The sequence below is a fragment of the Mus caroli genome, unplaced genomic scaffold (genome assembly GCF_978045245.1).
Source record: "Mus caroli unplaced genomic scaffold, Mus_caroli_1 scaffold_2, whole genome shotgun sequence".
In the NCBI taxonomy this organism is placed as follows: domain Eukaryota; kingdom Metazoa; phylum Chordata; class Mammalia; order Rodentia; family Muridae; genus Mus; species Mus caroli.
In genome coordinates, this window is record NW_028227257.1 from 149,486,082 (window position 1) to 149,501,999 (window position 15,918).

General features: G+C 52.5%; 1 protein-coding gene across 1 annotated transcript in view; it reads right to left on the minus strand.

The window, feature by feature from the left end:
• Positions 1-15,918, minus strand: part of Hmcn2 (hemicentin 2) — a 146,942-nt gene that overhangs the window by 18,839 nt on the left and 112,185 nt on the right. The window contains exons 74-85 of the mRNA XM_021181028.2: positions 15,704-15,831; positions 15,018-15,174; positions 13,531-13,652; positions 12,680-12,844; positions 11,374-11,481; positions 10,971-11,105; positions 10,608-10,742; positions 9,502-9,692; positions 8,394-8,607; positions 7,077-7,211; positions 5,990-6,180; positions 3,517-3,598 (exon numbers count right to left, since the gene is read on the minus strand). Coding sequence (XP_021036687.1) covers positions 3,517-3,598; positions 5,990-6,180; positions 7,077-7,211; positions 8,394-8,607; positions 9,502-9,692; positions 10,608-10,742; positions 10,971-11,105; positions 11,374-11,481; positions 12,680-12,844; positions 13,531-13,652; positions 15,018-15,174; positions 15,704-15,831 — 1,763 coding nt within the window. The remainder of the gene's footprint in view (positions 1-3,516; positions 3,599-5,989; positions 6,181-7,076; positions 7,212-8,393; positions 8,608-9,501; positions 9,693-10,607; positions 10,743-10,970; positions 11,106-11,373; positions 11,482-12,679; positions 12,845-13,530; positions 13,653-15,017; positions 15,175-15,703; positions 15,832-15,918) is intronic.

The following is a 15,918-nucleotide window of genomic DNA, read 5'->3' on the forward strand; positions in this document are numbered from 1 at the left end:
AACTCTGACTATCATCTCCATGGCAACCCACCTTTACCCCCTGAGCCATCTCCTCCATCCTACAGTCTTTCTTTTGGTTGGAGAAAAGAGAAGGAGCTTTTGTTGGGCTTCCTGTCCCTTATGTTTTGTGAGATCATAGCTCTCAGCCGCACCCGGCAGTCAGTAGACGTGCCCATGGCCTGGGCCTGGGAGCCTCAGTCTCCCTTACTTTTCCCTTCAGTTTTTTTTTTTTTTCTGCTGCCGTATGAAGGTTTCTGGCTGTTCTGAGTAAGCATGGGACACACTCAGCTTCGTCTGTTATCAGGTCTACCCCATCCCTGACAAAAGAGCCTGACAAACTCAGAATAAAGGGAGCCCTGGGCAGGACAGACAGTTGCCCTCACATCAGATGGACAGGACAGATGCTCTCCACCCAAACTGTAGTGTAGGCTGGTGAGGACGGTGGCTTTCTAGGGTGGCTGCTGAGTCAGCAAGCAGGGCGAGGCACAGTTGCCAAAGGATGGACAGGAAGGAAGAGAACTCTGTTCATATGTGACACACAAAAGAGCCCACTCGGGGACAACTCTACAGAAGCTACGTGAAATCCACCAGAATTCAAAACCAAGCTGTCAGCCAGGAGGTGGTGGCGCACGCCTTTAGTCCCAGAATTCGGGAGGCAGAGGCAGGTGGATCTCAGAATTCAAGGCCAGCCTGGTCTACAGAGTGAGTTCTAGGACAGCCAGGGCCACACAGAGAAAGCCTGTCTTGAAAAACCAAAAAACCAAACCAAACAACAACAAAACAAGCTAGTGAGGCCACAGGGCATAAGATCAAGTTAGAAAAACCCAGGGTGGGCTGAGAAGTTGCCGCAGGTAAGAGCTCAAGCCTTACCTCGGAATTGATCATTACATCAGCCTCAGGCCCAGCACTCCTCTGGTGAGATCAGCTAGAAGCCTGCAGGCCAGTCAGCCTAGAGCTTACAAGACAGAGAGAGAACCAACTCCCCAAATTTGTCCTCTGACTTCCAAGGGCTGGGCCTGCAGTTCGCCAGGCCTGTAGCTCGTCCGAAGTTAGAATGCTTCATTAGCATAGCATGCAAACAGCCTTGGGTTCAATCTCCCAAGCTGAATATAGTGTGGTGGAGCAGGCCTGTAACCCTTGTACTCTGAGGTAGAGACAGAAAGATTGTGAGTTCAAGACCCTGTGACCTCCCCCACCCCAATCAAATCATCTGTTAATATCTGCACTAGCAATGAAAGCCCCCAAATAAAGCAATTTTAGGCAAAATAAGAAATACTTAGTGATCAGTTTAGCAAACAAGTATAGAGGCTTGGTTTGACCACCATTCTGCATCTGGTGAGAAATTAAGAAACAGCCCAAAACAGCCGGAGTCCAGATGAAAAAGAAAAACACGTTGAAGACTACACCCTTACCTCACTTAAAAATTAACTCAGACTGGATCATAGGCCCCATGTGAGAACCATAGTTATGAAAATTGTAGACAAAAATACAATCTAAGGTGGGCTGACTCAGTGGTTAAGAGCACTTGTCTGTTCTTCCAGAGGACCTGGGTTTAAGTCCCAGCATCCACTTGGCGGCTCACAACTGTCTCTGACTCCAGTTCAGGAATCTGACACGCTCTCACAGACATGCATGCAGACAAAACACCAAAGTACATAAAATTAAAAAACGTAATCTAGGATAGACAGCTGTGTGTGTGTGTGTGTGTGTGTGTGTGTGTGTGTGTACCCACGCGCGCTCATGCATGCATGCACATGGTGCTCAGAGATCAGCGTCAGTTGCTGTCCACCTTGTTTACTGAGGCAGGGACTTTTCATTGGCCTGGAGCTTGTCTGTTAGGTTGGCCTGGTTGTTCAGTAAGCCCTGGGCATCCATATCCTGCCATTGCCCAGCACTGGGGTTACAAATGCATGCCACACAGTGAGTTCTAACATTGTTTTTAAATTTGTTTACTCATTTACCCATGCGTCTGCCGTGGTGTGTGTGTGTGTGTGGAGGCCAGAAGACAACTTGTAAGAGTCAAATCTCAGCTTCCGCTGGGCAAAGTCCTCAGATTGAACTTAGGCGGTTGGGCTGGGAAGCAAGTCTCTCATATACTGAGCCATCTCAGCAGCCCCCACTGGACTTTTTAAATGTCACTCCTCGGGAGCAAATTTGGGCCTTCATGCAAGCTTTTTATTGACTATTTCATTGCCTCAGCCCCCTGAGGACTTAAAAAAAAAAGGTAAACATATAATCCAAGAAGTACAAAGTTGATTAAGTATGGACTGTCCCCAATTTTACATTTTAGCCTTTCTTGAAAGGTTTTGTTAAGAAAAAGCACAGACAGCTGGGCATGGTGGCGCACGCCTTTAATCCCAGCACTCGGGAGGCAGAGGCAGATGGATTTCTGAGTTCGAGGCCAGCCTGGGCTACAGAGTGAGTTCCATGACAGCTACGACTACACAGAGAAACCCTGTCTCAGAAAACCAAAAAAAAAAAAAAGAAAGAAAAGAAAAAGCACAGACAAGCTGTAGACTGGGAGAAAGAGAATTCATAGCTCAAAGAAGCCAGAACCAAGAAGACTGCCTGGAATCCCATTGTTGTGAAAGTTCCAGAAGAGGAAATCTGGAGAAACACCAAGCAGGCCACTGGTGGGGCTGGGGCTAGTCTGCAGACAACAGGACCACAGGCGGGGCGGTCCCCAGGCTGATAGGAATGTGCCCTGTAGGGCAGTGGTCCTGCTTGCACAACTCCATGATTGTAGCAGAGAAGTACTTCTTTTTCTTTTGAAAAGATTTATTTTAAATTATGTGTATGTGTGTGTAGCTGTGACTGAGTGTGTGTGCTCTTTCCCAGGCAATCCAGTTAAAACAGTGAGCTGCAGATTCCCTGGGGGACCTTGCCTCAGAACAGAAAGCTGGAAAGCAAGAGTGGAAGACCCCTAATGTCCACCTCTGGCCTCACATTCTCATGCATGGGTGAGCATCCCCCCCACACCTCCCCAACACACACAAAATACTTTCTGTAAAATTCCTGAGATCCTGTGGCTCAGATAGTGCTAAGCAAGCTCTGAGCTGTGTCTCCAGTGGAAGAGCTGCCACTTTAGCCTCAAAGGCAGTTTTGAGTCTTGATTGGAAACAACAATAAGGGCTGGTGAGATGGCTCAGTGATCAAGAGCACTGACTGCTCTTCCGAAGGTCCTGAGTTCAAATCCCAGCAACCACATGGTGGCTCACAACCATCCGTAATGAGATCTGGCGCCCTCTTCTGGAGTGTCTGAAGACAGCTACAGTGTACTTACATATAATAAAGAAATAAATCTTTAAAAGAAAGAAAGAAAGAGAGAGAGAAAGAAAGAAACAACAATAAAAATAATAGCAACATTTGTGTCAGCCTGAACCTGGGTTACATGGGATATGTTTCTCTGGGCTTCTGCCACATAATGAACCATACCCAGCCATACCCAGCCACAGCTGGCCCTGTGTGCCCATATCACCTGATTCTCCACCTGCTAGGGACAGAGCTGAAACTCACTCTGAAGCACAACTGTCACCACTTTCTTCACGGTGCCCATCTCGTTCATGGCCAGGCATTGGTACCGTCCCGCGTCGTCCATCTGCAGGTGGCAAGGGGGGTGGCGCAGGTGCTTAGGTGAGGAGGAGGGTCAGTTGGGCACACATAGATAACTGTACTGAGACTTGTCTGGCCAGGAAGGGGTGTAAGGTGGATGGTGGACAGGGAAACAAGAATCCTGAAAGCAGTGAGGGCCCCTGAGGCCATTCGTCAGCTATTCAGAGAATCCAATCCCTCTGCACTCGGAAGCCAGAGGTGAGGAAGGGCAGAGTTTGTTGCCCTGGGCAGAGTACATTCCGATTTTCCTTTTCCAGACTGTCTATGCGAACTGTTGTTAGTGCTCTGCCATAGAGATTTGGATGAGCACAGTTAAAAATCATTTATGTATTTATTGTTTATTAGGTGTGTGTGTGTGTGTGTGTGTGTGTGTGTATGTGTGTGTGTGTACACACGTTCAAGCACGTGGAGGCCAGAGGCCACCTTTGGGAGTCATTCCTTAGCTCCTATCTATCTGCCTTGTTCTCTTTGGCCTGGAACTCAATAAGTCAGCTAGGCTTGGTGGGTCATGGGGCAAAGGGCCATCCTGTCTGTTTCCCCAGGGCTTGGATTATTTGAGCTCCCAGACTCAGCTTTTTAGAGCTGGATTCCTGGGGTCAAACGCCAGTCTTCTGGAACCATGGCAAACACTTTGCTGACTGAGCCATCTCCGCAGGCCATGCCTGGTACATTTTAAAGCCTAGGACTCAGGTGTTTGCACTAGAAGGTGCCACTTACGGGGTCTCCAGCACCAGCACACAGGGGCTTTAGCACAGTAATAGCTCCGTGGCTAAGGACGCTGTGCACACGGGGCCCTGTCCGTGACTAATCTGCGGTGATGCAGAGAGACACCTTCATTCTCTTCCTGTCATTGCTGCTAGATTTGTTTTATTTTATTTTTAAAAGCAGAACATGGTGACACATGCCTTTAATACCAGTACTCAAGAGGCACAGGCAGGCAGATGTATAGAGTTCAAGGCCAGCATCTTCTACATAGTGAGTTCCAAGGCAGCCAAGGCTCCATAGTGAGACCCTGTCTCAAAAAAACCAAACCAAACCACCAACAAAACACCCCCACCCCCCCACCCCCAAAACTAAAATAAACTCTCTCTCTCTCTCTCTCTCTCTCTTTCTCTCTCATTTCTCTGTATAGCCCCGGCTGTCCTGGAACTCACTCTGTAGACCAGGCTGGCCTCAAACTCAAAAGACCCCACCTGTCCTGAGGAGGTATCTATCCAAGAGGTAGCTCCTGCTGAGGGTAGAGATCTGGAGGCCAGATCCTCACGGGCGGAGTCTGTCACTACTACATTATCATATCTCTGGAGATTCAGTTTCCCAGTCTCTAAAAGAGCTGGGCAGTGGTGGCCCACGCCTATAATCCCAGCACTTGGGAGGCAAAAACAGGCAAATCTTTGAGTTCAAGGCAAGCCAGGTCTACACAGAGAAACTCTGTCTTGAACCCCCACCCCCACCCCCAACAATAACAACAAGCAGCAAGCAAACAACAACAATAACAAAAAAGCCAATCTCTCAAAGAATACGAGCTACTAGAACTGTTGCAGGTGTCCCCGGGACTGTGCAGGTGTCCCCGGGACTGTGCAGGTGTCCCCTGTACTGTGCAGGTGTCCCCTGTATTGTGCAGGTGTCCCCGGGACTGTGCAGGTGTCCCCAGGACTGTGCAGGTGTCCCCGGGACTATGCAGATGTCCCCGGGACTGTGCAGGTGTTCCCTATACTGTGCAGGTGTCCCCGGGACTATGCAGGTGTCCCCTGTACTGCACAGGTGTCCCCAGCACTGTGCAGGTGTCCCCAGGACTCTCACATGTAGTACACCTCGTGGCACTCATGCTGGTTCAGCAGGGTGGCTGTCACTGCAGCTGCTGTCTCATTACATCTGTCTCTTTTTTAACATGTATTTTTATAATTTTTATTATAAAATTATAAAATTATTTTTTTAATGTACATGTGTTTTGTCTGCATGTATGTCTGTGTGAGGGTGTCAGATCTCCTGAACGAGGAGTTACAGATAGTTGTGAGCTGCCATGTAGGCACTGGGGATTGAACCCTGGTCCTCCGGAGCAGTCAGTGCTTTTAACAGCTGAGCTACCGTTCCAGCCTCACTATACCTGTCTTTAATGACAGTTTGCACGCTTCCTAACTGGGCAGATGCAAAGCGTATGATGACATGCTATCAGGACTGACTGGTCCGTTTCAGTGTGGCTTGCCGCTGGAAGATGGGGTACAGGAGAAGCCTGTGAGGGGAGCTTCCTATAGGGGACAGGCAGGTCAGCCTCCTGCATTCACTGTGGAGGGAAGTTCCTTCTAGACTGTGGAGGGTGGTGCTAACCTAACAATCTTCTAAACCACTGTAAAAAGCATAGGACCGGGCCCCGCCTTGCCTTGGTCCTGAGGATGGTCAGGGAGCCGTTCTGTAGCTGGAAGTGGAGGCGGCTGATGGGCAGTGGAAGGCCATCTTTGGTCCAGTGGATGTCTGGAGCTGGGTCTCCACGAACCACACAGTGTAGCTGGATGCTGCCCCCTACAGGTTCTACCAGGTAAGAGAAGGCCTCCCCTTGTAGGACTGGAGCCTCTGCAAAGGCCAACACAAAAGTAGCCAGGAGTGAAGCACCCCCTGCGGCCCATCATTTCATCAACTCACCACCAAACTCTGTTCAGCTCCTGCCTTCCTGCTGAGCGCTAAAGGAGCCCCTGCTGCCCAGCATGGCTGTGCATAGCCCATGTATTGGGAGGGCCAACAGCTTCTGTGTCATGGGCTGATGCCCATAAACCAGCAGTGGTCACCAAGAACTTGTGCTTTGATGGATTGGTGATGCCTGAGTGTATGCAGGAGGGAATTTGTCTTATATGCGTCTGCCATACTGGTCAGTCCATGCTGATAGATCTCCCCAGCTGCAGATCACACCGCCAGGTACTTTGGAAAAGAACCGTAGGAACAGCTGGGACACCCACTGGACAGAGCTAAGGGCCTCAATTAACTCTCCAGGCACTGCTGGCTGTTCTAGGCTGGGCTCCAGGGTCCCTGAGATTGAATTGATCCAAAGCCACACAGACCCAGTGCCTTGGGTTACACTGCCTCCAACAAGGCCCACCTAAGGCTAAGCAAAAGTCCCAGTGCTCTGAGGGCTTCCTATGCCAAGGGGACAACAGCAGACTGGTAAGCACTGGCCATACTCTATCCCCAGCAGTCTCCTCCTCTTTCCCTGATGCTATCCGGCTGCAGCTGGGACTGTCAAGAGATGGAGTATAAAGTACAGTATAAAGTACAGTTTTCTGCTCTGACCTCCCTCCCCAGGGATGTGTTTACAGAGTAGAACTTGGACCCTGACAGTGTATAAAGTCCCCCTGGGGCTCCCAACATGAACAGGTTAAAGAGTTAGAAGGCAGGAAGCTGGTTTCTTAAACAGCAGGAAGTGAGGAGGGTTATAGGAGGGCCATGGAGGAAGATCACATGCGCTCCCATCCTACCCTTCACGTGGACGAAGCTGACAGCCTGCACACGACCAACTCTGTTCTCGGCCCAGCACGCGTACGTGCCGCTGTCCTCTCTGGTGACGGCTGCCCGCTGCAGTGTGCTGCCCCCGTCCTGCTCAGACACCCCCTCTGTGGTGAAAAGAGAGATGTCCACAACTCTTAGTCTGGAATAAGGGCCTCCATCCTTGGTCACTCTGCCGAGGCCTGTGCATCCAGAAGGTCCTTAACAGGGACACAGAGATGAACGACAGGTTGATTCCCTGTGGGTGGCAGTCTGATTGGGGGTGTGGGGGGAGAGGGGCACAAGCCACAGAGGATCTGGCCAGAGAGTTTGCCTGTTTTGTGATTTCCAGGTAACAGTCAAGGGTTGGCCTTTGGGGGACTATTAGCATAAATAATCAGACAAAAAATTACAGGCCCGTGATCCGAATGCTTGGGAATGAAGATAGTAGGTCTGGGAGCTCAAGGCCAGCCTGGGCTACAAAGAACCCAGTGAATTCTCTGATTGGCTAGACTGACTGGCCAGTAGGCCCTAGAGTTATGCCTGTCTTGCCTTCCCAGTTCTGGGATCACAGATACACGCCACTATATGCAGTTGTTTCTGTGGGTGCTGTGAATTAGAACTCAGGTCCTCTGTAGACACTGCCTTTCCTTTCTGTGGGTCAGACATAGTCTCCATGACAGACACTGCTGTTGTGGGGGAATTTTTTTGGGATGCCAAGTGTATTGCTGGGTTGGGTCATCTTGTCCTTGGTACCCGTGCTTTTCTCTGTGTCATAGAAGTGGCTGGGACATCTACTGCAACTCCCTTGTAAGGCGCACAGAGAAGCCCTGTCTGCAGGTGCACATGAGTGCTCAGTAGACCTGGCCTTACACTTGGGTGATGTACTTTACAGCAGAAAATGCTATTTCCAGGGGAGAGCACCCAGCGATCCACTAACAAAGCAGACATTTGTCAAGTACCTACTGTGTACTCTGAACCCCTTTGTTCCCCTGCTGGGTCTGAGAAGGGGAGACAGAGTTCTCCTATGGGAGCAACATCTAGGGGCAAGAACACAGGCATCCCCCTCCTGACCTGAGGACTCTGGGGCTGAGTCTTCTGTTCAGATGGCCTCTTGCTAGCTCTAACATACAGCTCAGGGCATGCTCACAGGCAGGTTCCCTGTGTTTCCTTGTATAGACTGGACACCCAGGGCCTGAAGGACCGTCTGCCACCCCCCTCTGCTCTACCACACTGGACTTTCAACCCTCCTTCTCCTTCCACCTCCCCAGTCCCACCTCTGGTCACCCCTGACTCCAGGAGATCTAGACCTGTGACAGGCTGGTCGTTGATGGTCCAGCCAATGCGGGGTGTTGGGCTGCCCCTGGCCACACAGCGAAGCCATAGCCTGTCCCCAAGACGCAGGCTTCGGTCCCCAGGCAAGGTGGTGAGGACAGGCAGTGTCAGGATGGTGAGATGCACGCGGCGTCGGGCACGGCCCACGGCATTTTCTGCAGTGCAGATGTATGTGCCTGCATCCTGGCCCTGTGGGGAGGAAGAGGTTCAGGATGGTAACTGCCTCTGCACCTAGCCTGGGCCAGAGCATCCTTGGAGACCCATTCTCTACAGGTTCCTGTGAAGCCTCCAAGCCAGAGAAGCAGAGCCACTCCAGCCAGCAGGAGGCCAAGCCAACTCCCCTGAGGCTAGGCAGGGTGCCTCCATGCCCCAACTTTTAAAAAAATCACCCAAGTTTTGATCACATGACCAGAGCCAAGGGTCCTGTTTCCTGACATCGTACTGAGTGCTGGGCCTTGTGCTCAAGCTGACACATGCCAACTTATTCATGTTTGAAACACCCAAGAGGTGGCTCCTACCACTGGGATCTTTATGGAGAGAACCCAGTGAGTTTCTGAGGGAACATGTTCTGCAGGCGCCTTGAGGCAGGACTAGTGTGCTCCTCACTGCGTTGGGGACAGAGTCTGAGGCTCTGATAACCCCCACAGTCCTGCATCACCACATGGCTGCCAGGGCGTTCAAAGAGTGGCTCCGTTTGCTGTACTGATGATCAAGGGGGCTGGCACCTCAGATCCCCTGCTCAACACCTCCTCCGGAACTGGGAAGACCTTCAGTGCTGAGGTTGGTTGAGACCAGCTAGTCCACTTGGGAGACACTAAGTTGTCACTATGCTTCCCTGGGAGGTGGCCATGTCACTTCAAATCCTGGTCATTTCAAACCTGGATTCTGATTATGGATAGAAGCTATCTTGGGATATCCAGTTGCCTCGGAACCTTGGCTTATCCTTGTGGGTGGGATCCCAACACTGTCCTTCCTTGTTCCCAGGGGCTAACAGGCGTGGGGACAGCCTTGGCCAGCAGGCGGTACTCCACAGCTATTTGCCACGCTAGGGCCACACTCAGTGATCTTGGGCCTGGGCCTCACCTCAGAGTTCTTCACCAGGAGCTCTCCGGAAGGCTGCAGGGTAAACTTCCCCTCAGCTCCAGATACCAGGTGGCCATCCTTTTCCCAGGTAATGGCTGGTTCAGGGCTGCCCTTGGCTGTGCAGGGCAGGAGGGCGTGGGATCCCTCAATGGTGGACAAATCTGGGAGGCCATTCTCAATCACAGGCGGGACTGCAGAGAGATAGATGCTCATTTGGGGCTGGGTTGAGCTGTTATGGGTTTGGCTTCTCTGTGCCAGTGCCTGGTTAGCACTCTGCCCTTAGTAATGTCTCCTACTAACTGCCAAGCCACAGGTTATTGCCTGTGGGCAAGAATGCTCTAAGGATTCCGGGTTTGGCTATGTTATGACCCTGTGATAGCTGTGTGCCCAGGTGTGTACACACAGGTGTATGTGTATGTGTGTGCACACACACAAAATCTTAAAGCACTGTGGTGGGGGCAAAGGCCATGTAGGGCTCCATTAGCACAGGCTCTCTGATATGACAACCTCAGAGAGCATGAGCAGCAAAGCTGGGACATTTCCCTCCCCCACGGACTATTCTAGGGATACAGTGAAGGGCCCAGCCAGGCGCAACTCATTTCATTCATCCAGTTGGCATGCGTCCATGCTGGACAAGCAGGGTCAGGAAGGGCACGGAGCCAGGAGCTGCTCTGGCTTCACAGCAAACCCAACCCTAGTCACAGAGCTGTGGCCATCCAGATATCCTGTCCATAGCCTCAGGGATGGAACATCCACCCTGGGCCTCACTGAATATTCTCTGAAGGCTGAGCAGACATTTGGCAGACTGGAAGGCTCAAACTAAGGAAAAGCCAGCCATATAGCCACTTCTAGGCAGGGGAAACAATTGCTGTCACAAAGTTACAATGAGAGAAGCAAGGCCAGGCAAGCACTCCAGGAGGAGATGGAGAAGGCAGAGGGTGGGTGATTATGCCTGGAGCCAGCCAGACTGTGGACAAGAGAAAGTTCCCTCAGCAGTGCTGGGTAGGAGAGAGGTGGGGTGTGTCAGTCAGGGTTGGAGTAGACTAGGAAGAGAAAGTCTCAAACTCTGGGTAACCATGTCTCCTGCAGGTCCCTTCTGGGCCCACCTTGCACCACCAGCCTGGTCTTCGCCATGGCACTGCCCACGCTGTTCTGGGCAATGCAGAAGTAGTTCCCAGCATCCTCTGGGCTGGTGTGCATGATCCGCAGCTGGCCGCTGGGGAGGACCTGCATGTGAGCTCCTGGATTTGGATAAAGTTAAGACTAGTGTCTGCGGTGGCAGAAGCACCCAGAAGGATGTGGCTTGAGATGATCTGTTGGATTTGCTAGCATCTCAGAGGCCAGGAGGCCAGGCCATGTCTCAGGTCCAGGCTGGGCTGTGTCGGATCTCTCCCAGGGGTGAGGGTGGGGTCCCCAGGGCAGGAAGGAGGACCACCTTGCCCTTCCTGCTGGCCACTGTGAGGTCTCACCTTCAGGGATGCTGAGACCCTCCTTCTGCCAGATGACCATTGGCTGGGGGATGCCAGAGGCCTCACAGGGCAGCAGTACCTCCTCCGATGCCACAACCTGAACCACGCTGGGGAGTGGCTTTACCACAGGGGAGGCTGTGGGCACAGAAGACAGAGGTCCCTCCAACCAGGATTTATATCAAAGGAGAGGGAATTCTAGGAGGACAGGGGCTCTGAAGCCTCATGTCAGCAACAAGGCTGCGGGGAGCCTGTTCTCTCCCAAAGATACCAAATTAGGAATTAGTTCAAGTTAGGCTGGGGGTGTCAGGGGGCGAGGCCTTCCCCATACTCCTAGTCCTACTTGTCTCCAGCCCCCCACTCCATTTGCCCTGGGGCCTCAGATGGGCCTGGCTGGGGTCCTTACCTTGCACTGTGAGGACCATGTGCTTGCGGGCCACCCCTGCGGAGTTTCGAGCTGTGCAGGTGTACCGGCCAGCATGGAGAGGGAGGGCCCGCTCAATCTCCAGGGCTCCTGTGGGTGGATGCCAGGCATGATCGGGGGAGGAGGAATGGGATTAGGGACAGGAGTCCCTACTGATGGAGGAGGCAGGGCTGTTACCAACACCCTTCAAACTGCCTTTGCAAAAGGGCACAGAGGGCATGGGAATCAGTTCTGCGCCCACCATGCCAGCTCTCTGGCCTCAGTTTCTCCATGTCCATGATGAGAAGCAGACAAGATGGGCTGCAGGGCCTCAGGGCTATGGGATCTCAGGGTCAGTTGCTCCTTGCTGAGAACCTCGGCTCTTCCCAGTGTGCTCTCCTCAGAAGCCTCCCAGGACCCCCCCTCACCTCTCCGGGTGGAAAGAGGGTAGCAGGCAGTGAGCCTCAGCCTAACTTTCTCACTGCAAAGTGGTTTGGAGATACTACCTGGGGGACCCCTGGGGCCTGCTGGGGGTCCGGGGGAGTGAGGTCACTGGCCTATAACCCTATAATGGCAGGAGAGATCCATTGCACCTAGAGAGTCTGAAAAGCAGGGGCTGTCTTGCCCAGTGGTCTTGAGAGCAGGGTTTCCTAATTAGCAAGAACACTCATTTGGGGAATTGCCATAATCAGTTTTGTGTACTTGTACATCTGAGAAGTAAATGGAATTTCTTTTTGAGACAGGGTCTCATGTAGTCCAGGCTGGCCTTGAACTTCCTATGTAGCTGGGGATGACCTGACCTTCTGATCCTCCTGCCTCCGTCTCTCACGTGCTGGGAATACGTCGTGTGCACCACCAAGCCAGCATTATGTGATGCTGGGACTGGAGCCCAGGTCTTCCCACAGGCTAGGAGAGTGTTCTACCAAGTGGGCTGTGTTCTCAGCCCAGCAAAGGCATTTTACAAATCCGTTATCCAAATTCCATCAGGGATAGAATCTCTCAAACACCAAAGGGTCAAGAGCATGACTTTAAAATGAAGGCTAGCACCCTTGGGTGAAGCTAGCTTTGCCAATACTCCCACAGATATTTCTCCTTTCATCAGAAACCCTTGATTTTTCCAGGATCCCCCGCATTTCCTCTAATGGGCCTCAGACACTGCACTGAGGCTCAGAGAGGGCAAGGGTCTTCTCTCAGCTTACACAGCAAGGTGAGTAAACCTTGCTTTCTTTCCTGCTGTCCAGAGCCCTTCCACACCTTAATGCAGCCTCCTCTCTCCTCAGAGGCATCTCTGCTGCTCGCCATAACTTACCAGAGGGCAAGATGCGGTAGCCGCTGCCCCTTGCTCCCAGCTGGGTGCCTGCCTTGCTCCAGGTCACGGCTGGGGCTGGTGACCCTGTGCTGTGGCACGTGAGGATCACAGGTGCCATCCTGGTCACCGTGAAATGTGTCTGGTCGTCCGCAATGGTGGGAGGCACTAGAATACAAGACAAGTCCCTGCTGAGGTGCAGAGGGGACAGGTGGTCACCGGACCTTGGGGACAGAACTGTCATGAAGAGAGGCTAGGACATGAGGTGGCATGAGAGGTGACAGCATAGACGGAAGCTGAGGGAATGGCAAAGTCATACTGCATACTCTGCAGATATTTTTGGGCACAGAGATAGTCATGAATAGCTTTCTGTAGAGACGTTGGCCTGGTGACTTTGGAGAAGGCCTCTGGGAGAGGTGACACAGAATTGAAATCTGGAGGAAAAGTAGGTGTTGGTCGGGTGAAGGAAGCACGCTTCTGGCAGAGGGGACAGCTTGTGATGAGATCCTGAGGCAAGCAGAGGCATAGCTGATCCCAGGGCAAGCCATGGGGCAAGCTGAACCTGTGTGCCATCTGTGGGGCTGGACCACATGGGGCCTCGCAGGTCCAGCTGAGACCTTAGTCTGCCTGGAGGGCCCAGGCAGCTGAGGAAGAAGAAGCAGATTTGGGTTTAGATTGATGAAGATTGGAAGATATCTGAGTGGTGGGAGTTAAGACCCCGGAGAGTTTCCAGAAGGAGGTGTCCTAAGACGCACAGAAGTCACGGGGTGAAGCCAGCACAAGTACCTGCTGACAGGAGACCCCCTAGGAGGGAGGGTGTCAGACCCACATTTCCCTCCTCTGCGAGGACTTACCGTGGACAGTCACCTGGTAGCGCCTGCGGGACTCGCCCACCTCATTGCTCACGACACACTCAAACTGGGCTGAGTCCTGAGGGCTGGGAGCGGTGAGGAACAGGGCATTGGAAGGCAGAAGCCTGGGATGGACAGAGGGATGGCTGAAGTGAGGGGCCTGGGGTGAGCCACAGCTGTGTCCCCACTCCAGGCCTGACTCAGATCTTCTAGGGCCTCAGAGGCTCAGAGGCCCTGCCACACTTCCGGGCAGAACTCCAGCTCCAGGGGATCTGAGACTCTTTGGGCCCCTTGAGCTGCTGAACACGCATGGGATATACATAACACAGACAAACATCGTGCACGGAAAAGAAGTATCTTCTAGAACTTTCTAGACCTAGAAGTCTCAGCTGTTGGGCTTGTGGACTTTCGTGTGCATTGATTCTGTTCTGCTTCCCGTGTGGTGTTGGGGACAGTGTGTCATCGATGAGACATAACAAACACTTCTGATGGTCACTTTCCACTGGCCACAGTGATACATGGGCAACACTTGAAGCTCTCAGAAGTAGCTACAGGCTTCTGTTGATTTGACTTGTGCTTGCATGGGAATTCCCACATCTGCTGCAGGTCCCTGCCAACAGTTGGTTTTTTTGACTGGTCAATAAAGAGCCAGTGGCTAATGGTTGGGCAGAGGGATGGAGGAGGGGCTTTTAGGATTTCTGGGCAAGAACTGCAGAGGAGAGGGATTCTGCCATTAGGACGGCGTACCACAAAGGAAAAAGTGCAGGAGGGAGAGCCCGCCAACATGTAAGCTGGACATGATGGCGCACACCTTTAATCCCAGCACTCAGGAGGCAGAGGCAGGTGGATTTCTGGGTTCGAGGTCAGCCTGGTCTACAAAGTGAGTTCCAGGACAGCCCCAGGGCTACACAGAGAAACCCTGTCTCGACCCCCCCTCCCCCAAAAAAAGAATCAGAGAAAGCAGCCCCAGGGGCCACTCCCCCGATTTGGTCTGGGATAGCAGAGATGCTATATAGATTTAGCAAGTATTAACTCAGGAATAACTGAGGGGAGCCATGTGTTAGCCACGTGGAGGTTCAAGAGTGGCCCAACCATTGACCTAGCCAGGGCATATTAAATATAAAGGTTTCATGTGCGTGTCTTTTATTCATGAATCCAGAGCCCTTGGGCCAGTGCAGAGCCATTGGGAGCATAGAGTAGACTTTAATTATTTACCACTACAGGCCTCCTGTATGCCTAGCAATTGACCTGCCACTAAGCCCCCCAAGTCCCCTCACATCCTGTTTTCAATGTGCTGAATAAGTCATGCATGTTTTTCTGTGGGGCCATGCGTTCAAGCACCTTCTCTCCTGCCAGGGGGATCCCTCTGCCTCCGTGTCACAATTTCCCCTGGCACCTGGGGTCCTGGACCCTCCTCACTAACCCTGCCACACTCGGTGTGATGGCCCCAACCCCCCGTATGTCTACACCGTAGATGGACCGTTCATTACCGATAGGCGCCTTGCTGCAGGCGGAGGTCCAGCTTCTGCCCATCCTTCCACCAGGTCACCAGGGGCTTGGGAGAGCCTCTGGCTTCGCAGGGCAGCGAGGACGGGCTGTAGGCTGTCAGGGTCAGGTTGGAGGGGCCAGGAGCAATGGCCGGGGGCTCTGGGAAGAGGTTGGTTATTAGAAACAGGCATGGGGTGGGGATGTGGAGGCTCTCTGAGACTGTGCTCACAACTGGGACACTGGCTGCCATCTTCAACCTATCCCAGGGAGCTGAGGGAGGGGAGTTCTCCAGGGAGAGCTTACAAGGAACAATGGATTGGTTGGGTCTTCTGAGTCCCTGAACCTGGTGCCTCCCTGACACTCCACACTTGAGTGAGGCTACCAAGACATCTGTCCATCAGTCCTGCCAAAGGTCAGAGTCCTGCAAGGCAGGAAAACTGCCACAGAAGGCAAAGCTTGATCAGAGGACCCAATTCGGTGGCTTTGAGCCCAGCTCCCATGGAACATTTGATGTCCTGTGTTTTTAAGGAAGGGTGTATGACATATTTGTCCTCTGACTACATATGGGTAAAACCTTTCTCTCCTGAGCTTTATGGCTGAAACCTCTTGAGGATTGTTGTTTTTGGCCCTTGGCCCCTGGCAGGAGCAGATGCTGAAGGCAGGATGATGCTTTTCCCCGCCCACCTACCAAAGACTCTGAGGTCTAGGCCTTTCCGGTCAGAGCCAGCAGAGTTGGATGCTAGGCAGAGGTAGTGTCCAGCATCCTGTGCCAGGACTGGATGAATCCGCAGTGAGCCCTCAGGCAGAAACTCTAGCCTGTAACAGAAAGAGATGTTGTCCTGGAGACAGGCAGATGGGGCCCTGAGAGGGGCTGGACTCCTGACTGTGCTTCCAGCTGGGGGC